Here is a 24,677-nt window from a genome sequence, read left to right as displayed (position 1 = left end):
CCCAAAAATTGGGCAAGGTTTTCCCTTGTCCCGAGAATTTTCATGATATTGATAATGACCAATGGCAATGCATCATGCAAGTGCTAGTCATGCCTAAGCGCTTTAAACGCTGTTATCCCTTTGCTGAGACGGTTTCCAACCGTTGGACGGTACCACCTAAGGTGGATCATCCTGTTTCCAGGTTGAACAAATCTACTATAGTGCCTGTGGAAGGTTCCCCTGTTTTTACGTATCCGATGGAGATGCGGGTGGAATCCCTTTCCTGCCATCTTCATGTGTTGGCGGGTTCTATCCTGAAACCGTTTTTTGTCTGTTTTGGTGTCACAGACGGTTATGGAATGGGTGAAAGTTCTTTTCTTGTGACTGGCAGAAATCCGCCCACAACATGTTATAGCTTAAAAAAAAAAACAATAAAGATTTGATTTTAAAATATATATTTGTGTGACAATTTAAAACCGTTTATTGAGGATAATGATTTATTTTTACTCTGTATTCCAAAGGCTTTTTTTATTTTTTTATTTTGAACATGTGACCGTCAGTAGAGGACTAGAAGCTCCTCCTACTTATTTTTCCCTGCAGACAGGCTGGGAAAGATATGGGTTATGTGACAGTTATATACTGATTAGGAAATAGGTACTTAGATTGTTTTTTTTAATTAAAGTAATTACAGTGCCATCATCCATATACAGAAATAGAAGGGACCATGTACATTTAACAGTATGTGTTTAGTATCACTTTAAGCCACGCAATAGTGTGCGGCCCTGCCACTATGTGAGATTAAGAAATGGATATGGAGAGGACACGGGATTCTCAAAGTTCAAGTTTGAAAGGCCCAGTGTGTATATTGTGAGTGGAGAAAACTGTGTTCTGAGCTTTCTGCGGGTTTTGTAATCCTGGATCAGGGCTTGGAGTTTAAAGGTTCCAAAGAGTTTTGGGTGGACTTTAATCCTGCGTTCAGATTTTGCTGGACACCTGCAGCCTGTGTGAGTGCATGGCTGTGTGGTGTTGATATAAATTAGATTTGAGAGTAGCTTGCAGCTGCAGTCATTTGGAGAGAGAAAGTCTCTGTGTGAAAGTAGTGGTGTGCTCCAGCCAGGAGGGGTGACCTTCTTGGGAGACCAGACCCTGGCTGGAGGACTTCTTGCCCATAGGACTGGGAAAGTCAGGACAGCTAAGTGGGTCTGAAAAGACTGAGAAAGCTGAGGTGACTAGCAAAGTCCACATAGGTGGGTGGATGGAGAGGGATTTCCGTGTTCCTGAGAAATGTGAGAGCCCGGATGCTGGTTTCTGAGTGAAGCTGAAACTCCTACGTGGGAAGCCTTAAGTCGTGAAGACTTTGTTTTTGTTTCAATAAAATTGGGCTGCCGTGCCCTTAAACACAGTTCTGACTGACATGGACTTTAAAAACACCCACCATCTCTGAGCTAACCAACTCCCATATCACAGCCATTAAGGCTGACACCTACTGATCACACCTTTTGGATCTTGTTGGACATCTCTTTTCAAAAGCATGGGCATTCGTATTCAGTAGGGATGAAGTCGGGGCTCTATGCAGGACACTTCCACATCAAACTGGTGAACCCATGTCTTTATGGAGCTGGCTTTGTGTACAGGGGTACAGTCATGCTGGACCAAGAATTTTTCTTATCTTTTTGCCAAGTAGTATTACCATTACCCTTTACATTAGACACCTGAACTCCGTTTACTTTTCGTCAATATCAACCTTTCTCAACTGTTTCAACACAGCAACCCTTGACATAACTTTCTGGTCTAAGAATTACTTTATCTACAACTCATGATACATTAGTGTGATGGTCAGTGGGAAAAATCCTCCTTACACTTGTGATCATTGGGAAGAATTACTCTTGCAGATAGCTAAAAAGATCAATGTGTCAGTGGGAAATTATCTGAGAGGCAGAAATTGCTCATTCCTCAAGGAACCCCTAGCAACCTCTGGAGGAACCCTGGTTGGGAAACTCTGGTCTATATAGTGTATATTAATAATTGGCCACATCATACATGTCTAAAGTATGCAGCACATGCAGTATTTCCTATCTAAATTTCATAGTCACTATCCACATTCGTATTCGATGTTTACAGCGCATCCAGAAAGTAATCACAGCGCTTCGCTTTTCCCACATTTTATGTTGCAGCCTTATTCCAAAATGGATTAAGTTCATTATTTTCCTCAAAATTCTACAAATAATACCCCATAATAACTACATGAAAGAAGTTTGTTTGAAATCTTTGCAAATATATTAAAAATAAAAAAGGAAAAAATCCCAAGTGCATAAGTATTCACAGCCTTTGAAATGACACTCAAAAATGAATTCAGGTGCATCTTGTTTCCACTGATCATCCTTAAAATTTTTTTACAACTTGATTAGAGTCTACCTGTGGTAAATGTAGTTTATTGGACATGATTTGGAAAGGCACACACCTGTCTATATAAGGTCCCACAGTTAACAGTGCATATCAGAGGACAAACCAAGGCATGAAGTCCAAGGAAATGTCTGTAGACCTTCGAGATAGGATTGCATAAACGCACAGATCTGGGGAAGGGTACAGAAAAATTTCTGCAGAATTGAAGGTCCTAATGAGCACAGGGCCCTTATCATCCATAAATTAAAAGTTTGGAACTACCAAAACTCTTCTTAGAGCAGGCTGCTCGGCCAAACTGGGCGATCCATGGAGAAGGGCCTTAGTCACAGAGGTGACCAAGAACACAATGGTCACTCTGACAGAGCTCCAGCGTTTCTTTGTGAAAAGAGAGGAAAACATTCCTGAAGGACAACCATCTCTGCAGCACTCCACCAATCAGGCCTGTATAGTATAGTGGCCAGACTGAAGCCACTCCTCAGTAAAAGGCACATGACAGCCTGGTTTGAGTTTGCCAAAAGGCACCGGAAGGACTCCCAGACCATAAACAAAATTCTCTGGTCTGATGAAACAAAGATTGAACTCTTTGGCCGGAATGGCAAGCGTCATGTCTGGAGGAAACCAGGCACTGCTTATCACCTGGCCAAGACCATCCCTACAGTGAAGCATGATGGTGGAAGCATCATGCTGTAGGGATGTTTTTCAGCAGCAGGAACTGGGAGACTAGTCAGGATCGAGGGAAAGAAAAATGCAACAATGTACAGAGACATCCTTGATGAAAACCTACTCCAGAGCTCTCTGGACCTCAGACCGGGGCGAAGGTTCATCTTCCAACAGGACAATGACCCTAAGCACAGAGCCAAGATAACAAAGGAGTGTCTACAGGACAACTTTGTGAATGTCCTTTGAGTGGCCCTGCCAGAGCCCAGACTTGAACCTGACTGAACATCTCTGGAGACATCTGAAAAATGGCTGTGCACGGATGCTCCCCATCCAACCTAATGGAGCTTGAGAGGTCCTGCAAAGAAGAATGGGAGAAACTGTCCAAAAATAGGTGTGCCAAGCGTTGTTGCATCATACTCAAAAAGACTTGAGGCTGTAATTGGTGCCAAATGTGCTTTAAAAAAGTATTGAGCAAAGTCTGTATATGGGGTTTTTTTTTTTTTTTTTTTTTTTTAATAAACTTGAAAATATTTTAAACAAACTTTGTTCATATTGTCATTATGTTTTTTTTTTTTTTTGCAGTATTTTGAAGAACATAATGAATTTAATTCATTTTGAAATAAGGCTGTAACATAACAAAATATGGAAAAAGTGAAGCGCTGTGAATACTTTCCAGGTGCACTGTACATAACATTCCAGGCTTTCACACCACATGGGTTCATAGTTATATCTTGTGTTTGCAACCAGATTGGATAGAGGATGTTGCTGAACGTTAGGCAGTACATAATGGCTCCTAATTACGGCTCTGAAGAAGCTGAGCCTTGTCTCCTATTAAAAGTCACATACGACAGAGAGGAGAGATCTGATCTGTTTAATAAATTACTTTTTCTTTTCTTTGACTCAGTATCAGTACAAAAAAAGTCTCTAGTACAATCAATTGTGTTCCATTTGTGTGTTTTCTTAGCAACATCTCCTAATGGCAGCCTTATATCATACACTGTCTTAGTAAATTAGCTCAACAAAGGTCAACATAAGGTATAATTCATGTGTAATGGTGGTGGCCATCTGTCACACTGACTAGTGCATACTTGTTAGGAGCAGTGTATAGGTAAGGAGGTGGTCGCTTGGTGCATGAATTTATACCTAAAGCAATTATTTAGCTAGACAAGTGAAACCAGATACATCTAAAGTGTAATTCCTATGGCACCAACATGTTCCGCAGCAGTTTACAGCATGCATTGAATCGTGTATATCATTCTCTGTGCCCGAAGAGCTTATTTTTATTAGTTACATAGCTACACCAACTTCGATACGGCCATGACCATGTTTTTTTAAGTTCATTTACAGCCTATGTCGCATTTGTTGGGTAGTGCAGCCTTTAAAGTAGGGATAGACGGATTATCGGCAATATCGATATGCACTTTCCCCGATATATCGAAATCGGCCCCGGAGGTTATCGATATTTCGGAAAAGTGCTTGTACCGGAGTGATGCCTGCAGCTAGAGGATCGGGAGGATATCCTCCCGCCACCTTCCGTGGCTCGCCCGGGTTTCCCATCCGACCAGGAGACCCAGGCAACCAGCCTGCATGGCTGCCGAAGACCCAATCAAAGCCGCATTCGGCTCTGATCGGGTTTCCATGCAAAAACCCAACATCACTTGACATGTCATGACATCACTTCCGGGTACTTGGCGCCAGATTTAAAAAAATGACAGCATTCAAAACAGCCAAACTTGGCGTTTTGAATGCTTTTAAGTGCAGAGGAGGGGTTTGGAGTACCTGTCAAGAAAAAAGTACATTTTTAAAAGTACAAAAATGTTGGCGCATATCGGCCGATACCGATATGCATTGGCCAAAATATCGGCCACGAAAAACCGATAGCGGTCGATCACTACTAAAGTTTTAAGCAATGTTCAGCTCAACTCAAGTGCAACGGGGTGTCCAACATATGCTGAACAATGATTCATCTGGCTCTTTGCACTTGGGGTGCTAGCCATGTTTTAACAAATAAATGTTAAAGTACAATTATCCTTTCACACTAGATGCAGTGCAAATTCGCTGAAAATTCAAACCGCATCAAAATCGCTGTATAGTATGAGACCCGATTCAGACTACTCCGACTTGTCAGGTGACAAGTAGCGCTCCATTCTGTGCAATGGAACCATTCTAATCAGAGCGACTCAAGTCGCTCCAACTTAGAAAAAGGTTCCTACACTACTTCTGGGCGAAGTTGGAGCGACTTGCATTGACTTCTATTATGAGAAGTCGTGTGCAAGCAGCAAGTCGTGAAGTCGTGCTGCACGGGCGACTTCTGAGTCGGTGTGAACTGACTCTAATAGTGCAGTTTGTTTTGCATAACTGTTTTTCTTTTGGCAAAATAGGGAGGTAAAAGGATATCTACGAAGGCTCTCTCACAGAGGATAGCCACACTGACCATCTTATCAAATTTCTTTGGGCACAGTATGGTGCACTGTGCACAGTTTTTTATTTTTGTTTTGTAATTTTAAGCAAAACTTGAATAGATATATATAGATAGATAGATAGATAAATATATAGATATACAGTGGGGTGGGAAAGTTTGGGCACCCCAGGTAAAAATTTGTATTAATGTGCATAAAGAAGCCAAGGAAAGATGAAAAAATCTCCAAAAGGCAACAAATTACAGATTAGACATTCTTATAATATGTCAACAAAAGTTAGATTTTATTTCCATCATTGACACTTTCAAGATTACAGAAAACAAAAAAATGGTGTCTGCAAAAGTTTGGGCACCCTGCAGAATTTATAGCATGCACTGCCCCCTTTGCAAGGCTGAGATCTGCCAGTGTCATGGGTTGTTCTCTATCATTGTCTGGCAAGACCAGGTGATGTCAATCTCATAGGTTTTAAATGCCCAGACTCATCTGACCTTGCCCCAACTATCAGCACCATGGGATCTTCTAAGCAGTTGTCTAGAAAACTGAAACTGAAAATAGTTGACGCTCACAAAGCTGGAGAAGGCTATAAGAAGATAGCAAAGCATTTTCAGATGTCAATTTCCTCTGTTCGTAATGTAATTAAGAAATGGCAGTCATCAGGAACAGTGGAAGTTAAAGCAAGATCTAGAAAACCCAGAAAAATATCAGACAGAACAGCTCTTAGGATTGTGAGAAAAACAATTCAAAACCCACGTTTGACTGCACGATCCCTCCAGAAACATCTGGCAGACACTGGAGTTGCGGTACACTATTCCACTATAAAGAGATACTTGTACAAATATGGCCCAAACTTAAAAAAAAAAAATACTTTAAATTCTTTTTTTTTTTTAAGAGGGCTTTGGCTAGTCTCAGAACATTTTAAATGACGGAACACATTACAAAATTCATAGCTATAGAATTTTATGCTACAAAATATGATTGGTAGGTAGTAAAGGTTTTTTTTTTTTTTTTTTACTTGATAGGATTTTATTGTAAAGTGTGATTGCTATATGTATTATAACTGAACTGAACAATTCTCTACATTTAGATGACATTTAAGGTTTAGAAAATTCTAAATTGTTCTGGGAATAATAAAGAAGTAATTTAGTCACATATGCGTTTTCTTATGTAGATGAGATAAAATTTGCCATAATGTTTTATAATTGTAAAATTTAAAATAATTTTCTCAGGGACAGTCAATGGTCAGTTTTTTGTTTAAATCGTAATGTCTGTTAGATACAATTCTTGAACATATTTTAAGGATAGTACAGTTGTCACATGTAGTGCATATTGTCTGAATAATAAAACTGTTCAATAGTAAAAGGTTGTGGCTTTGAATGTGCTGGCTTATACATCCAGAGTATACAATGGAATGGTGGGGCTGTACAATTAGAGAATAGGATGGGATTGTGCAGTTGTAGAGTAGGAGTGTAGAATTGGGCAGTGTGAAGTTAAACACTAGAAAAACTAACTGAAATTTCTTTGCACAGTTTGAAAAAGAGAAGCAACATGACATCAGGACCTTCTTCTCACCCACACCTGCTTTTGAAAAAAAGCGCAAGAGAACAGAGGAAGACGCAGTGGCTATGGAGCTACAAGAGGAACAAGAAGAACCTGCTGTGCAGGAAGTGTCTGATGTGGGTACAGAAGTCTCAGTAGACAGCAGTGAAGTGATAGACGTTGATGCACTCTTTACAGATGAAGATTTTGAACAACAAGCCAAGCGCTTTCGGCCCACGGCTACACAGACTCTCAAATCCACCCCAAAAACCCCACGCACGGGCAAAAGAAAGTCCTGGAGTGGCAAACCGTCTGCTTTGTTCTCCTCACCTAAAACACGTGGTCTTTCTGAAGGTACAATGTCCACACCTCCGAGGCCTCCACTCTCTGAGAAACACTGGAACTGTGACAGTTGTACCTACACCAATAACGCTTTACTGCCTTACTGTGAAGTCTGTGAAAGTCCCAGGAGCAAAAAATGTGAGTATGAGAAGCCATTATGGCTGTTTTTAAAAGGCATGTCCGGGCATTGCTTACCTCAAGCCTCCCTTTCCCCCTCTATAACTACTGGGTTATATTGCCTCTTCCAGGAGTTGGACTAGGCAGAACAAAAACACCTGGCTACGCCCATGGGTCATCCCCAGCTGGTATATAACCCCCATCTCTGCTCTAGGTAATCAGTTTTAATCTGTCTAGTCAGGAGTACGGATCTAGGCTCCCACCTGGGTTCTACAAGCAACTGCCGGGCTGAACAACAGGCTGGATAATCTAGATCCAGTGGTCCCCCCAGCCAGCAAGCATGTGCAGACTGCAGCTACACGCTAGGTTGGCCGCGATATAGCCTCACGGACAGAGGCTGGCCCGTGAGTTAAACTTTGCGCAGGGTCCCAAACGACCGGGCGCTGGCCTGAGTCACAGCGGTCCCTTGGCCGACAGCTTCCCTACTTCGGTGGCAAGGAGTTCTGTCTGGAGCATTACCCACACCATGGAAGGGTTAGTACAGTCACCCCCCTCCCCTTTTGAAATTTTATTGTGGTGGACACGGGTAACCTCCAGGGACAGTCGGACCTGCAGGTTCCCTCCTCCCATCCTGAAATGCCTTATTGAGCTGGGCTTCCCCCACTCCCTTTCCCCCGGTCTGGGCCTGGAGTCTGGTGGGGGTCCCAGGGCAGAGGATTCAGCAAAGATCCCTGGGGTCACACCCGCCATCCCCCCCTCTATAAGGGTCCTGGGATAGTGTGTGTCCTTCCCTGGTAGTTTAGAGGGGTCCCAGTGTTGGAGACCCACAGGTGCATTCCCTACTGGTTGCAGTGTGGGTGTAGTGCAGCAGGGTCCCAATGCAGAAGACCGGTGCAGAGTGCTCAGCGGACTCTCCCTTAACGTGTGTCCTCTCTGTAGAGTACAATACCTTCAGGGGGGGTTCTCTTGCAGAGGGCACAGCATTGCTAAGGGCACAGGGAAGATTCTGGCAGCATGCTTCGCCATCTTGAGCTGCCATGGGCTGCAGTTTTTGTGATGCAGCTTTGGATACAGCTCCTGTGCTGTCCAAACTTTGTTTCAGCGGTGGTGATTAGGCGTCTACTGTGGCTTAAGAATTGGTCTGCAGACCATGCCTCTAAGAAAGCTCTCGTTGATCTGCCCTTTCAAGGCGATCACCTGTTTGGGGCTACCCTGGATGACATCATTAAGGGTATTAAGGAGGGGATGGGGGGAGAGTGCCTTCCTGCCACAGTCAAGGAAAGGGAAGGAGTCTCGTTGCAGATGAGGGCCCTCCTCCTTTGCCCATAGAAAATTATTTTGTGCTTCTGGGATTGAGAATAAGGGAAATAGATCTATCAAATCTTCCCTGGGAGGTTCCAAGCAACCTTGGTCTAGTAAGCCTAGAGCTAGCTTCTCCAGATCTAAAGACAAGACCCCTTCAGCATGAAGGTCTGCCCTCACCCATTATTGGGGTGGGGGGACATCTTCACTGGTTTCCAGCCCTGTGGACTTTCATTGTGAGCATCAAGGAGGTCCGCAAAATGTTTCTATTGAATGTACCAAAAAAAGGGGGCAAAGTTTGTCCATTTTGGGTTTTTTTAGGCCCTGAGTCTCCTTGTGCGAATATAATTCCTGCAAAGGTTCGGGTGACGTCCGAACTACCTAAGGTTCCCCCCCCCCCATCCCTGTCCAGGGAATTGAATTACCTAGGTCTGATTTTATTTCTGACCAGGGTGGTCCTTCAGCAATCTTCAGCAACCACAGGCCATGATTCACCGGCTGCTGTCGCACACAGTTCTCTCTCCTGATTTGCATGCAGGTTCTGAGTCTGGTGGTATCCACCTTCAAAACAGTTCTGTTTGCACAGTCCTACATGCAGCTCCTTTAGCAGGTTCAGCTTCACAGGAGGATACCAAGGTTTGTGGCGAGGTCACGAGTTTCTATGGCAGATGCTGCAGACGTCCAAGGGCCATGGAAAGGGCAGTATTATCCTCTGCTCAGGCTTCTTCCACAGTTCCTGCGAGGAATTTAGGTCAAGGATCTTCCAATCATTCTAGTGGCTCTAAACGTCCCCTGGGGGCTTCCTCTAAGAGAAGACCAGTTGTCCCAAGGGCTGGTCTAACATCCGGCTTTACAGTCGCTGGTTTTAATGGATTAGCTATCGAAAGCCAGGTACTGAGGGATAGATGCTTGTCTGAATCAGCAATCCCTACTATGGTGAAGGCGAGGAAGTCTCCTTCCAGCAAAATTACCATCATACGTGGAAAGCGTGCATTTATTGGTGTGAGTCGATTGGCACTCATCCTCAATCCTTTTCTGTGTCATGCAGCATGTTTACTCGGATCTTAATCTTTCTTCAACGAGGCGTTGATCAGAAGTTGGCCTTGAGTGCCGTCAAGAGCCAGGTGCCTGCCTTGGCAATCTTCTTAAAGCGGTTGTGTCCTCACCGAAATAAATAAAAAAAAACCCTGCAGGACAAAGGCATAATGAGCTAGTATGCATTGCATACTAGCTCATTATGAAATACCTTAAAACTAAGCCCTGACACGGTCGCCCGGACACCGCTGAGGAAGCTGTCATGTTCCCTCGGCGTCTCTTCCGGGTTCAGCGGCTCCGGCGCTGTGAATGGCCGGAGCCGCGGTGACGTCACTCCTGCGCATGCTAGCAGGCAAAGGAGCCGGCAAAGAGCTCTGAAGGTCTGCCAGACCTTTAGTGCGTATGCACCGCTGGTTTCAGCGGCTGCATGCAGGGCTAATATCTCCTAAACCTTGCAGATTTAGGAGATATTAATTCTACCTACAGGTAAGCCTTATTATCGGCTTACCTGTAGGTAAAAGGTAAAAAAGCGACGATACTTCCGATATTTAAGCTGAAAATATTCAGGATATTACCTTGCCTATGTTGTCCCAGAATGTGGCATTCTTGGTGGCTATTTTCTCAGCCCGAAGAGTTTCTCAGTTGGCGGAATTATCCTGTAACAGTCCCTGCTTGGTGGTCCATAGGTATTAAGTGGTTCTTTGTCCCTGTCCATCATTCCTGCCCAAAGTTGTCTCTGACTTCCATTTGAATAAGGACATTGTTGCCTTCCTTGTGTCCCAAGCCGGCTCATCACAAGGAATTTTCCTTGCGTACCTTGGATGTGGTTCATGCGATTCAGGTGTATCTGGCAGCTACAGAGTTCTTTTTGGAGGTCAGACTCGCTTTTTGTGGTTAAGGATGGACCAAAGAAAGGGCTGGTCGCTTCTTCAGCTACCATCTCCAGATGGATCAGACAGATGGTAACTCAGGCCTATTCTATTAACCACTTATAACTCAGGCCTATTCTATTAACCACTTAAGCCCCGGAAGATTTGGCTGCTCAAAGACCAGGCCCTTTTTTGCGATTCAGCACTGCGTAACTTTAATGGACAATTGCGCAGTCATGCGACGCTGTACCCAAATGAAATAGACGTCTTTTTTCCCCACAAAAAGAGCTTTCTTTTGGTGGTATTTGATCACCTGTGCGATTTTTATTTTTTGCGCTATAAACAAAAAAAGAGCGACAATTTTGAAAAAATAACAATATTTTTCACATTTTTAATATGAAATTTTTTAAAAAATCTAAAAATCTATTTTTTTTAACATTGTAGGCCAATTTTTTTTTCTGCTACATATTTTTGTTAAAAATATCGCAATAAGCGTATTTTGATTGGTTTGCGCAAAATTTATTGCGTTTACTAACTACGGGAAAGATTTGTCATTTTTATTGTTTTGTTTTTTTTTAACTAGTAATGGCGGCGATCTGCGTTTTTTTTTTTTTTGCAGGACTGCGACATTGTGACGGACAGATCGGACCCCTAACTGACATTTTTGACACTTTTGGGAGTACCAGTGACATTACTACAGTAATCGGTGCTATAAATATGCACTATTACTGTCAAAATGACACTGGTTGGGGAGGGGTTAACTTTACTGGTGATCAAGGGGTTAAGTATGTCCCTAGGGGTGTGATTTTAACTGTGGGGGGCGTGGCTTGTGATGTAATCACAGAGACATACGATCCTACATAGCAGGATCACATAGCCTCTTTGATTACTTTAGTGAGAATGACAGACGGCTGTGTTTACATCAGCCGTCTGTCTTTTTCTACCTTTCCTGCTGGAGATCGCGAGTGGCCGGCGACCATCGGTGCCGCCGGTCACACGCGCTGGCTCCCCAGGGAACGAGCGGGGCAGGAGCGCGCCGCCGGGGCACGCTCCCCCCTACAGGCTCGTGGGCGAGCGACGTAGTACTACGTTGCTTTGCCTGTAAGCGGCAGAGTGCCGCAGTAAATGTACAGGAGGTGGTTGTTATGTGGTTAAAGTTCAGGTTCCTCCTTTCCCTGTCACGGTGCATTCTATTCGGGCGCCAAGTACTTCTTGGGCCTTCCGTCATCAAGCATCAATATCTCACGTTTGCAAGGCAGCCACTTGATTGTCGGAGCATATGTTCACAAAATTCTACAAAGTGGTACTTTGGCATCTGCAGATGCTTCTTTTGGCCACAAAGCTTGAAGGCTGTGTGGGTGTTTTTCTTAAAAAAAAAAATTTTTCAGATGGGGCTCCTGTGACCCGGTTAAGGCTCTTGTGTTTAGCCTTGGGTTATTTTCCCCACCCCTCATTTTCTTTTTGGCACTGCTTTTGTACATCCGAGTAGTTATGATCTATGGAGTGATGTGTCCGTTGAAGAACGAAAGAGAAAATGGGATATGTGTACTTACCGTTAAATCCATTTCTCAGAGTTCATCAACAGACACAGCACCCACCCCTCTATGGAGGACTATTGTTACTAAACTGATTACCTAGCTCAGAGAGGGGGGTTTTATACCAGCTGAGGACCGCCCATGGGCGTAGCCATATGTTTTTTGTTCTGCCTAGTCCTACTCCTGCAATATAACCCACTAGTTATGATCTATGGAGCGCTGTGTCCGTCGATGAACTGAGAAGCAAATTTTACGGTAAGTATATAAATCCCATTGTATGTACGTTCACAGTATGAATCCAGTTACTAGTGTAGCATCCTTGGCTGTTGAGTCATTTAATTGGACTGGAGCTGGGAGGAGAGGGAAATTGGTGGCAGACTGGTTGACGGGTGCACACAGGAGAGTTTTCCTGTTGATAAAGAAAATAGCAAGCTCCTTGTGCCAAGTCAGGTTTTTTTTAGGAAGTTCACATAGTGACAATCGAAAGAGGAGGTATGAGGCACTGGCCTGCTTAATCCAGGGAGTAGGAATTGGCTCGGGGGGGGGTGTTCGAGATCCCACCAGGAAGCCGACACTGCACACGACCAATCACAGGCAGTGAGACATTTTCCGGTCCGCGGCTGCACAGATTGGGAAATGTCTCACTGCCTGCAATTAGCCGTTTTCAGTGCCGGCTTCCTCGCAAGATCTGGCAGGTGGGATCCCGAACATGCCCAAGCCCATCTCTACCAGGTCATCCTGGTTTGATGTTAGATCTGATCTGTAGGGGAAATTTCCCATTGACAACTCTCTGGAGGAAAGGATTGTAATTTGGCTTGCATCTGAAGTTGGCTTAGTGTGCAGGGAGAAATTGCCAACTCAGTTGTACAGGGAGCATTTTCACTTATTGCTTGGAATTGCTTTTTTAATAATTTTTTTTCTGAACTTAATCAGGGACTGGAGCAAACTTTACTGTTTTTCATCCTGATCGTTACCCAATTAAACCCTAAGGATCACTTCATCTCTATCGATCCAGGTTTTCTTTGGCACTTTCAAAGCCCTGATAAATATGGAGTTTCAGATCCTCAAAAAAGTGTCTAATTTTCCCCCCAAAAAATTACGCTTTTTTTACTTTTTTTTTTTTAACTTGTTTTACTTGTTGCTTCTCATTGTTTTTTAATACTTTTTTTTCAGTTTTAGGTAAAATCTATTACTATCTACACGTATCTAGTTACATAGTTACATAGTAGGTGAGGTTGAATAAAGACAATAGTCCATCCAGTTCAACCTGTGTAGGTGTGTGTGGCTGTAATCATCTCACATACCCCTTAATGTCCTGATCCTTAAGATGTACGTCTAAGAGTCTTTTGAAAGCCACCATACTACCCGCAGAAACCACCTCTTGTGGTAGAGAATTCCACAATCTTGTAGCCCTAACCGTAATGAACCCCCCACGTTGCCTGAGGTTAAAACGCTTCTCCTCTAATCGCATTGTATGCCCTCTTGTCCTCATGCAATCCCTTCGACTGAACAGCTTTTTTTCTAAGCTGAGATCCCCATTGAGATATTTATAAATTGCTATCGTGTCCCCTCTCAGGCGTCTCTTCTCCAGGGAGAATAAATCGAGCGATTGCAGAAGTTCTTCCTCCTGAGGTCTGGCGACCAGAACTGGACAGAATACTCCAGATGTGGTCGGACCAGAGTTTTATAAAGTGGAAGGATTATAATCTTATCTCTGGAATACATCCCTTTCTTTATGCATGCTAACATTCTGCTGGCTTTGGCAGCTGCCGCTTGACATTGCATGCTGTTGCCTAATCTATCATCAACCAAGACTCCCAGATCTTTCTCCATTTTTGATTCCCCCAAGGGTTCCCCTCCTAACGTGTATTGTGTTTTTATGTTTCCAGTCCCCAAGTGCAAAACCTTACACTTCTCCACGTTAAACCTCATTTGCCATGTCGTTGCCCACTCCGTTAATGTGTCCAGGTCATTCTGTAGGATATCTGCTTCATGCTGTGCAGTTATTGCCCTGGCCAATTTTGTGTCATCTGCAAAAACTGATATAGAACTAATGATCCCGCCCTCAATGCTGTTTATGAATAAATTGAACAAGGTTGGTCCCAGGACTGAGCCCTGGGGCACCCCGCTTACTACCTCAGACCAGTCTGAGTATGCGCTGTTTACTACCACCCTTTGCACACGCCCTTTTAGCCAGTTCCGTATCCAAGAGCAAACCCTGCTGTCGATACCTGCTATATAGTATAACTAAAGGCAAAGCTTTTTTTTTTTTTTTTTTGGGTGGAGTGGGGATGGATTGGAACACCTATTAGGTTTTTATTGCTGTCTGTGCCCCCCTTCACCCTCTCTGTTTGTCTTGTTTACCATTGTAATTAAAAGAGAAAGTAAAACACAAACCCAAATTTTGGGTTTTCCCTAGAAAATGAAGGAGAATAATTCCAATGGGGACACCAGTTCTGGTGACCCCAATTGATTTCCTTATTTCTTCTCACTTCCTGTTTTGTTATGGGACAGGAAGTGAAGGTATATCTCCCCAGTGGGAACCCTGATATGGGTTATAACCCTCCCATACTCCATCTAAAATGCCTATAGTTCTACTTTAACAAGACACTGACGCAGACTTTTCTCCAAAAAGTCTTCTGTCAAAAGCGTCAGATTGTCCGCCGCAATATCGCAGTCCTGCTATAAGTTGCTGATCGCCGCCATTGCTAATAGAAAAAAAAAATCCCATCGTTTGTAGACGCAATAACTGTCTTTCGCACAAACCAATCAATATAAACTTATTGGGATTTTTTTTACCAAAAATATGTAGCAGAATACATATTGGCATAAATGTATGAATAAATTAGATTTTGTATTGGATGAGTTTGATAGCAGAAAGTAAAATCTTTTTCGTTTATAGCTCAAAAAAAAAAAAACCCCAGTGGTGATCGAATGCCCCCAAAAGAAAGTAAAATAATTGCCTGGTCATGAAAGTGGTTAAATCTTCCAAATAGAAAGTGGTTAAACCCTAAAGGTAACTTTGTCTCCACTGGTCCGGAATATGTTTTCTTCAGCACTTCACAATCTCTGATGAAGACACAACCTCGGAACTTCAATGGATTTTTATGGGAACATATTTTCTTTATTTAGAAGATTTAACTCCACCAGGGAATTCAACTTCTCTAGCAAATAGCTTCTCCAGATCTATTAAAATGACAGCAGTATAACAGGTTTGCAGAGAAAGTATAGATGCCACAACACCTAATTAGGAATTAAAAACCGACTGAGTAGCTATGTTTCTCTATCGCTCATTGACAGACGTAGTCTTCTTGATTCTCAAGAGCTGGGTTATGTTGTCTCCGCAGGAGTAGGACTAGGCAGAATGACAAAACGTTCTGGCTCCACCTTAGGGGCAGTCCCTGAGGGTATATCCTCCCTCTCTCTGCTACAGGGAATCAGTTTTTTTCTGTCTAGTCAGGAGTAAGGACCTAAGTTCCTTGCTGGGATCTTTTGGTCCTGACAAGACTTTTTTTCTTAAGAAAAAGACATTTTTTAGGTAGTTTTCTCCAGTGTTTTTTTCCTGTGAGATCTTCAAGCAAAAATGCCGGACTGGGCGACACTTGTGGTCACCCCAGCCGGCCTACGAGCGCGCGCAGACCATGGCATTGCGCTTGGTCGGCCGCGACATATTCAAGTAAGTATGCGGGGCCGGGCGACGGGCTGGATGTTGAGATCCAGTGGTCACCCCGGTTTCTGCCTACGAGCGCGTGCAGACCAGTGCACTGGGTCGGCCGCGACGGAGTCCCAGTAAAGGGACTGACTTTGCGAGTTAAAAGTCTCGCTTGGACGCCAGGTACCAGAGAGTCGAGGCGTCCACAAACCCCCACCCCGGTGGAGAGGGTATTGTGAAGAGAGGGTGCCTGTCGGTTCGGTATGGTGAGTAAACGTTCCCTTTTTTTCCTCATTATGAGGCAGTATATATTATGGGCCCCTCCATATATGGTCAGTATATATCTGATACTTACAAGTCCCCCTTGTAATACAGCATGTGTTTGTGGGAAGTGGACTTGGTTCAAGAGCTAACACTCTACCCAGCAGACTGTAACATTACAGCAGACATAGGAGGTATAATCCTACCTTATGTGCAGTATATCTCTGTAGATCCATATGTCACCTCTTAGCAGAGTGCAGGTGGATGTGCTGGGAAGACGATATCGGCGGTCCGCCGCCATTTTGCCGTAGACCGAATGCATGTATGTCCTCAGGTCACGCCGGCCGCCATGTTTTTGGAGTCTTATGTCTCTTCTATGGGGGCGGCCATGTTTTGTGAGCCCAGCTACCTTGTGGAGGGCTGGGAACGCCGGAAGGCGTACACAGGGGGCGGAGCCACGCCTTCTGCCCGGGAAAAAGCAAACAGCTCCTTCCAGTCTGTGTAAGACAGACGCTGACTGCAGTTTGTTGGAAACTGCACTGCATCGGTTGGTGAGCCTTGGGGGTCCCTCTCTCTCTCTCTGGGATCGAGAAGCAGGTACTCTGAGGGGCGCTATTGCGCTAGGGGGAGACACACAAAAAAAAAAAAAAAAGAAAAAGTTTTTTTGTTTTGCTGGCAAAGGTGTCCTGTATTAACATGGACCCTGCCACTCATGTATCTCCTCCGGATCCCCTCGAGGGGTCTGCGGGATCCTCCAGCACCCCATTGACAATTGAATCTTTGTCAGCTATTATGGAAACTTTTGTGTCCCGGGTGGAAGTGGCTTGTCAGGGACAGGGCGCAAGAAAGTGACCCCCCCTAACCCTTAATTATCTGAAACCTCGGATTCAGACTCTGAGCCTATTTCTGCAGTTGCAGGTACTTCATCTGGTATTGGTGTCTCGGGTCCTGTCTCTTCAGACAGTGAGGAGGATGTTTCGGCATCCGCCATAGCCCGAGAGGAAGCGTTGGTAAACGCACTCATTGTATCTGTTCAAGAGACTTTAAGGTTACAGGGTATTCCATCAGAAATAGCTGAAACTGAGATCCCTTTTGGGACTAAAAAGCGCATCAAAGTGGCGAAGGTTTTTCCATTGCCCAAATGTTTTGGCAATCCAATCGAAGAAGAATGGCGTCTGCCAAAACGCACTTTTAATATTTCTAAACGCATTGACAGGCGTTATCCGTTTGAGGAAACCCTTATTAAGAAATGGACAGAACCACCTGTGGTGGATTCACCTATTGCTAGATTGAATAAAGCCACGGTTATTCCTTTAGAAGACGCTCCGTCTTTTAAAGATCCAGTGGATCGCAAGATAGAAGCTATGTCTCGCACCATGTTTTCCTTGATTGGATCAGCTTTCAGACCAATAATTGCTATTGGTCTGGTTTCGCAGGCTGTAACTGAATGGACCAAGTGGTTACGCCGGGACCTAGAAGAGGTCCCTCAGGCGGTATCAGATTTGTTGGAACAAATGATACAGGGGTTACAGTTTGTATGTGATGCGGCGTTAGACGCCACTCCATTAATGGCGCGAGCATCAGTCTCAGCAGTGGTTCTCAGGCGTACACTGTGGCTAAAAGGTTGGTTAGCCGACCAAGGTTCCAAAAAAGCATTGGCTAATATCCCCTTTTCAGGAGAGCGTCTATTTGGAGCCAACTTAGATGAGATCATTAAGGATCTCACCGGTGGAAAAAGCACCTTTTTACCGCAAAATTTTAAAGGTAGAGGAACTCGTCAAAGACGAGGGCCTTCTTTTTCTGCTCACAAGAGGTTTTTTCGTCCAGCGGGTGAAAAAACTAAGTCCTCCAAAGCTCCTACAGGAGGCGTCAGGGGTCGTTGGTTGGGCAAGCAAAAGCCCGCCCCCTCCAGACCTGAAGATAAACCATCCAAAGCCTGAAGGTGCGCCCCCACCCATAACTGGGGTGGGGGGACGTCTTCGCCGGTTCCCGGATCCATGGCTTTCCAGAATCCCGGACAAATGGGTTTGCGAAGTCATAAGGTCAGGGTACAAGATCGAGTTTCGATCTCTCCCACCGGCGCGATTCTTCCCTTCCAATATCCGTCTATCCGCAGATCGTTTAGAAGATCTGCGGAGAGCAGTCACAGATTTACTACAACAAGGAGTGGTAGTCCACGTTCCTTGGACAGAACGGTTTCAAGGGTTTTATTCAAACCTGTTTACAATACCCAGGAAAGAGGGCAAAGTGCGTCCAATTCTGGACTTAAGAGCACTCAATTCTTTCGTCAACATAAGAAGATTCAGAATGGAGTCCATTCGCACGGTAGCAGCCTTCCTGCATCCAGGGGATGTCCTAGCGTCCATAGACATCAAGGACGCCTATCTTCACATTTCCATTTTCGCAGGACATCAGCGTTTTCTACGCTTTTCCGTAGAGGAGAACCACTATCAGTTTGTGGCGTTACCTTTCGGTCTCGCCACGGCTCCGCGGGTCTTCACAAAGGTGTTGGCCCCAATGTTGGCACTTCTGCGCCAAAGAGGTATATCGATTCTAGGTTACCTAGACGATCTTCTGCTTCATGCAGAGTCTCCTCAGACCTTGCTACAAAACATAGAAATTGCTATGATTTCTTTACAGGAATTCGGGTGGCTGGTGAACCAGCAAAAGTCTTTTCTGGTTCCCACCCAGAGGCTCGAATATCTGGGTCTAATTCTAGACACAGTCAGGACAAGAGTTTTCCTTCCGGTAGGGAAACTCCGAAAGATTCAATCAGCAGTCCAGTTGTTACTGTCCAACAGCTGGTCTTCCCTTCGGACTTGCATGAGGGTTCTGGGGTTGATGGTGGCTTCATTCGAAGCAGTTCCATTTGCCCAGTCCCATACCCGAATTCTTCAGCAAGAGATTCTTCTCAGATGGAATCGGAATCCGGAATCCCTGGACAATCAGATCCGATTGAGCAAACAGACCAGAGAGTCTCTGGTATGGTGGCTTCGGTCTCCGATGCTCAGCCAGGGAAAGTCATTTCTGCCAATATATTGGACGACAGTGACCACGGATGCCAGTCTATCCGGATGGGGAGGAATTCTCGGTCAGTTATCTGTCCAGGGACTTTGGTCCCCGGAAGAATCCAGGTTACCGATAAATGTATTGGAACTGAGAGCGATCAGACTTTGTCTGATTCACTGGACCGAGCAGCTCCAGGGCAGCTCGGTTCGGATCCAGTCGGACAATGCCACGGCCGTGGCTTATGTCAATCACCAGGGGGGCACCAAGAGTGTCCGAGCGGCCAAAGAAGTGGCTTGCATTCTTCGCTGGGCGGAACGATTTGTTCCAGCAATCTCTGCGGTGTTCATTCCGGGGGTGGAGAATTGGCAGGCAGATTATCTCAGCCGTCAGACCCTGGATCAGGGGGAATGGTCCCTCCATCCAGACGTTTTCCACCAGTTGTGCCTACGGTGGGGCACCCCGGATGTGGATCTGTTGGCATCACGATTCAACAGGAAAGTTCAGAGATTCGTGGCTCGCTCCCGCGATCCTCTAGCAGAAACCGCAGACGCACTGATCGCCCCGTGGGGGCAATACCAGCTAATATATGCCTTCCCTCCTCTCGCGTTACTGCCAAGACTTCTTCGCAGGATAGAGGAGGAAGGAATTCCAGTAATCCTGGTAGCTCCGGACTGGCCTCGTCGAGCCTGGTACGCCGACATGGTCAGACTGGTGGCGGACGTCCCGTGGAGACTTCCTCTCAGGGAGGATCTACTGTCTCAGGGACCGATCTTCCATCCTGCTTTACGATCGCTGGCTTTAACGGCCTGGCTATTGAGACCCAGGTGCTGAAGGACAAAGGTTTGTCAGCTTCAGTTATTCCTACTCTAGTTGAAGCAAGGAAAGCGACTTCCAGAAAGATTTATCATCGCACATGGAAGTCCTACATTGCATGGTGTGAACCTTTGGGGTTCCGTCCTCGGTCTTATTCGATTAGTCGAATATTGGCTTTTCTGCAACAAGGGGTTGAGCAGAAACTGGCCTTGAGTACTATCAAGGGTCAGGTCTCAGCATTAGCCATCTTCTTTCAGAAGCCTTTGGCTACTCATTCCTTGGTGCGGAATTTCATCCAGGGGGTGCGACATCTGGCTCCGCCAGTGCACGCGCCGTTACCCCCCTGGGATCTTAATTTAGTGTTGTCGGTTCTTCAGAAACCTCCCTTTGAAGATATTAGGGAGATTCCTCTACCTACGTTGTCCCAGAAGGTGGCCTTCTTGGTGGCTATTACTTCTGCACGCAGGGTGTCAGAACTGGCCGCATTATCTTGTCGTTCACCATATCTGGTGGTTCATAGAAATAAGGTGGTTCTTCGTCCGAATCCATCCTTCCTACCAAAAGTGGTTTCAGAATTTCATCTAAATGAAGAAATTGTATTACCTTCCCTGTGTCCTAAGCCCAGTCATCCTCGGGAGTTTGCTTTACACTCCTTGGATGTGGTCCGGGCGATCAGGGTATACTTGAAAACGACAGACTCGTTTCGCAAGACGGATTCACTTTTTGTGATCCCAGATGGACCCAAAAAGGGGTTGCCTGCATCTGCCGCGACCATTTCCAGATGGATCAGACAGACGGTAGTGCAGGCTTATTCCATTAAGGGTCGGGAGCCCCCGTTCCCTGTTAAGGCGCACTCCACTCGGGCACTTAGTGCGTCATGGGCCTTTCGCCATCAGGCGTCAGTGGTCCAGGTGTGCAAGGCGGCTACCTGGTCGTCGGTGCATACCTTTTCTAAACATTATAAAGTTGATGTAATGGCATCGTCTGATGCCTCGTTTGGCCGCAAGGTTTTGCAGGCCGCAATTTGAGGAGACCAGTGGTCTACCTCGAGGGTTTTTTTCCGTTGGAAAACTTTTCTTTAGTCTCATTCTTTGTTTATAATGAGCCTTTAAAACTTCTAGTTTGGCACCGGTTGGGCCTTCTAGATTGGATTTGATTTTGTCAATCCCACCCCTCATTTGTGGCACTGCTTCTGGATGTCCCAGCTCTTGAGAATCAAGAAGACTACGTCTGTCAATGAGCGATAGAGAAAAATGGATTTTTGTAAGAACTTACCGTAAAATCCTTTTCTCTTAAGCTCATTGACAGACGTAGTACCCGCCCCTCTATCATTGAGTTGGGTTGGGTTAAATTCTCTGTACTGCTTTAAACAGAACTGATTCCCTGTAGCAGAGAGAGGGAGGATATACCCTCAGGGACTGCCCCTAAGGTGGAGCCAGAACGTTTTGTCATTCTGCCTAGTCCTACTCCTGCGGAGACAACATAACCCAGCTCTTGAGAATCAAGAAGACTACGTCTGTCAATGAGCTTAAGAGAAAAGGATTTTACGGTAAGTTCTTACAAAAATCCATTTATTCCCCTATGGTAAGGGCTACACAGTAAAGATATCATCTTAGAGGTGTTGAAAAATGGTTAAAGCCCTGATGAAGGTAAGCTCAAACCCCCGAAACAGGTTGGGGGAAAAAAAAAAACCAAGATTGTTATTTGGACTGTTATGATGAAAATAGTAACATTGGACTCTGGAATAGTGTGTCATTTATACTTTTATGTGCAGTCCTTTTCGTAAAGAGCCCATAGGTCCCTCTGTATTTATCGTGACAAACCCAACCAGGACAGGGGCTTTTGGAGAGGACTAGGGGCAAGCCTCCTACCCATTGATTATGGCCGGTGCAGAGAGCAGATCATTCTCTAATGATGGACAACAAGGATGCCGAAAGCGGGGCTTGGATTACTTCTCTGAATAAGCACTCCAAAGCTTCCCTTCTAGAGTGGATGGAAAGGTGTAATCAGGGCCAGATTAACGTAGGGGCAATTGGAGCTGCAGCTCCAGGCCCCTACCTTTATATAGGCCCCGAGTTGGCCATATTCACTGTGGGACGGGAGACCCGGGCGAGCCTCGGCGGGGGGGGGGGGGCGGGGGGGACGTCCCCTCCCGCTCCTTGTAATGAAACCCGAGCGGTTTCTCATCTGCATCGGTTGTCATTACAAGACAGCCAACCATCGGCTATGGATGCCGGTACTGGGATGATGCCTCTAGCTGCAGTCATCACTCCGGTACAAGCACTTTTCTGAAATATTGGCAATATTGGTCACCTTGGTGGCCGATTACGATATATTGGGGAAAGTGCATATAGGCACTCGATATATCGGCTTTGCCGATAATCGGTCGATCCCTAATAAATATATATATATATATATATATATATATATATTGGATGTGGTACCACTATATTGAGTGTCATGTCCCAATTTTTGTACATACAGTATATATAGCATTATGTGTATGTTGACTGTTGCTTAGCTGTGTTAAGTATATTCCTTTATACAGTTTCCTTAGCATACGGTAATGTGGTCAGTCTCACCTGATCCGGTGTGCTATATATTCTGTGTGAGTTTTCAATAAAGAGGGTTCCAGTTTGCATCTAAGCCTTTGTCGGCTAGTCTTGGATGAGCAGCTATAATATCTGGTTCCTATGTCCAGACTGGAGGAAGCTATATCTTGATGGAAGCACCCAAGCTTGGTGCTGGACATTTCCGTCACACCTATAATCAAATCTTTTGAACCCGAACCACAAAGGTGCATGCTATGCAGTGGGATCCAGCTCCCTTCATCCATGTCTGTAACAACTGTATAACAGTCATTAATTTGTATTTAAAAAGATTGTAAATGCAGCCTCATACAGAAGTTTGCCATCCAAGCCCTTATACAGAAGCTGCCTAACATGTTTCAGTCCTTTGGTGACATTTATGACTGCTGCGGGCATTGCAGCAGTTGTTTTCTCGGCTCCACGCTTTCTGAATACACTCAAAGGCATTTTTTTTCCTGCAAACAGCCATTTAGCTTGACGGCAATTTTTTTTTCCCCTTTGGTATTTAGGGGATTAATTCAACCAATAAAAGAGACCCGGTAAGCGACACAATTAGATGCTACAGCAGTCGGTAATTTGTATATAACCTTCTAAATTTTATAATACGCTTAACGGCGAATTTCACCGCATTGCCTCGGCGTCTAAAAGAGGCAAATGAGGTTATGCAGATTTGAAAAGTCAGCGCGGGGGGGCGAGATCCCACCTGAGCATCAATCTGTGAACGCGTCTCCTCACAAAGTGAAAGGTGCCAATTTCTGTCAAGAACGTATGTTGAGAACTGCGATGGCATGGCATTATGCTGGCACAAATGGACATTTCTGATTAATGTCAGCAGGATGCGAATTCAATGGGCAGGAGCGGAGGTCCTGTTGCCATGGCAGCAAATAAGCCTAACATTCATTGCCCTGCTGTTTTCTTTCACTCGTCTGGAGATTTATGATGAAAAGGGCAATGAAATTATAGATTTTTAGTTCTTTCACTGAATAATGACGCTGCGTTTGCATTACATTGTAACTAGCTGCAGTTTGCCAGATCTTGTGAGGTAAACTTTGACGCATTCCAGGAAAGTTTCTTAAAGTGGGGGCCACAGAATAAGATATTTTGGCCCCCAATTACAAAACCATTAAAGCTAAAAACTCCGGCATTAGCAAATATTGTCAAATAAAAAAAAGCCTGTGTGTTCCTGGAATCTTGGTGATCTTTGTGTATTTCTTCCAGATCTGTGCAGTAATCCAGTTTGAGATTTTACCTTCCTGTAATAAAGACCGCTCACTGCTGCTCTCTCTCCTTGTGCAGGGTGACTGGTCTTGTCTCCGCCCCTTCCTGTAGATTTCTGCAGGCTAGAGTGGGTGGAGCCTGCTGGGTCCTTCCCACAGCTCTGCTCTCTGCACAGACTATGTACAGCACAGGTATGATGTCACCGCTACTTTTATTAAGTAAAAGTTAGATTTTCAAAGCATTTGGTACAAACAAAGTTTATTTCTATACTTTATGGCTTTCAAGGAATATATTTAATTGAAATTTTTTTGTGCCTGGGGTTAATCCTATAACTTATTTGCTGTTATTTAACTATACCTACGCTTATGTGTTTTTCTCGCCCCACCTACTTTTTTTTTTGTTTTTCTGAGCTTAATAAACCTTAGACCTCATGTACCCCCATCAGGTCATGTTTTCAGGATTTCCTTCATCTTGCACGGGTGCTTTAGAGTGGTTCTAAAACCTATTCCGTTTTACCTTAAAGTGGTTGTAAAGTCAGAAGGTTTTTTTTGATCTTAATGCATTCTATTCTATGCATTCTATTAAATTACTCAGAGCTCCCAAACATAATATATATTTTTAGCAGAGGCCCAAGAGAATAAAATGGTGGGTGTTGCAATTTTGTATGTCACACGATATTTGCGCAGGGATTTTTCAAATGCAATTTTCTTTGGAAAAAAATACACTTTCATTTTAATGCAAAAAAAAACAATATATAACCCAAGCTTTTGTACAATATAAAAGATGATGTTATGCCAAGAAAATGGATATCTAACGTGTCATGCTTTAAAATTGCGCATGCTCGTGGAATGGGGCCAAACTGATACTTAAAAACCTCCATAGGGGACACTTTAAACATTTTTACAGGTTACAGCTCAGCCCGGAGACTGCAGAGAATT

The 24,677-nt window shown here is 44.6% G+C and overlaps 1 protein-coding gene across 1 annotated transcript in view; it reads left to right on the top strand.

Annotated features, from left to right (window-relative positions):
• Nucleotides 1-24,677, top strand: part of ZRANB3 (zinc finger RANBP2-type containing 3) — a 463,076-nt gene that overhangs the window by 338,438 nt on the left and 99,961 nt on the right. Inside the window, exon 12 of the mRNA XM_082260204.1 lies at nt 6,989-7,478. Within this exon, the coding sequence (XP_082116330.1) occupies nt 6,989-7,478 (490 nt within the window). The remainder of the gene's footprint in view (nt 1-6,988; nt 7,479-24,677) is intronic.

This window comes from Pelophylax lessonae (assembly GCF_965119305.1).
Source record: "Pelophylax lessonae genome assembly, chromosome: 6".
Taxonomy (NCBI): Eukaryota; Metazoa; Chordata; class Amphibia; order Anura; family Ranidae; genus Pelophylax; species Pelophylax lessonae.
Note: the sequence above shows the minus strand (reverse complement) of the source record. Positions and strands in the feature narration are given on the sequence as shown.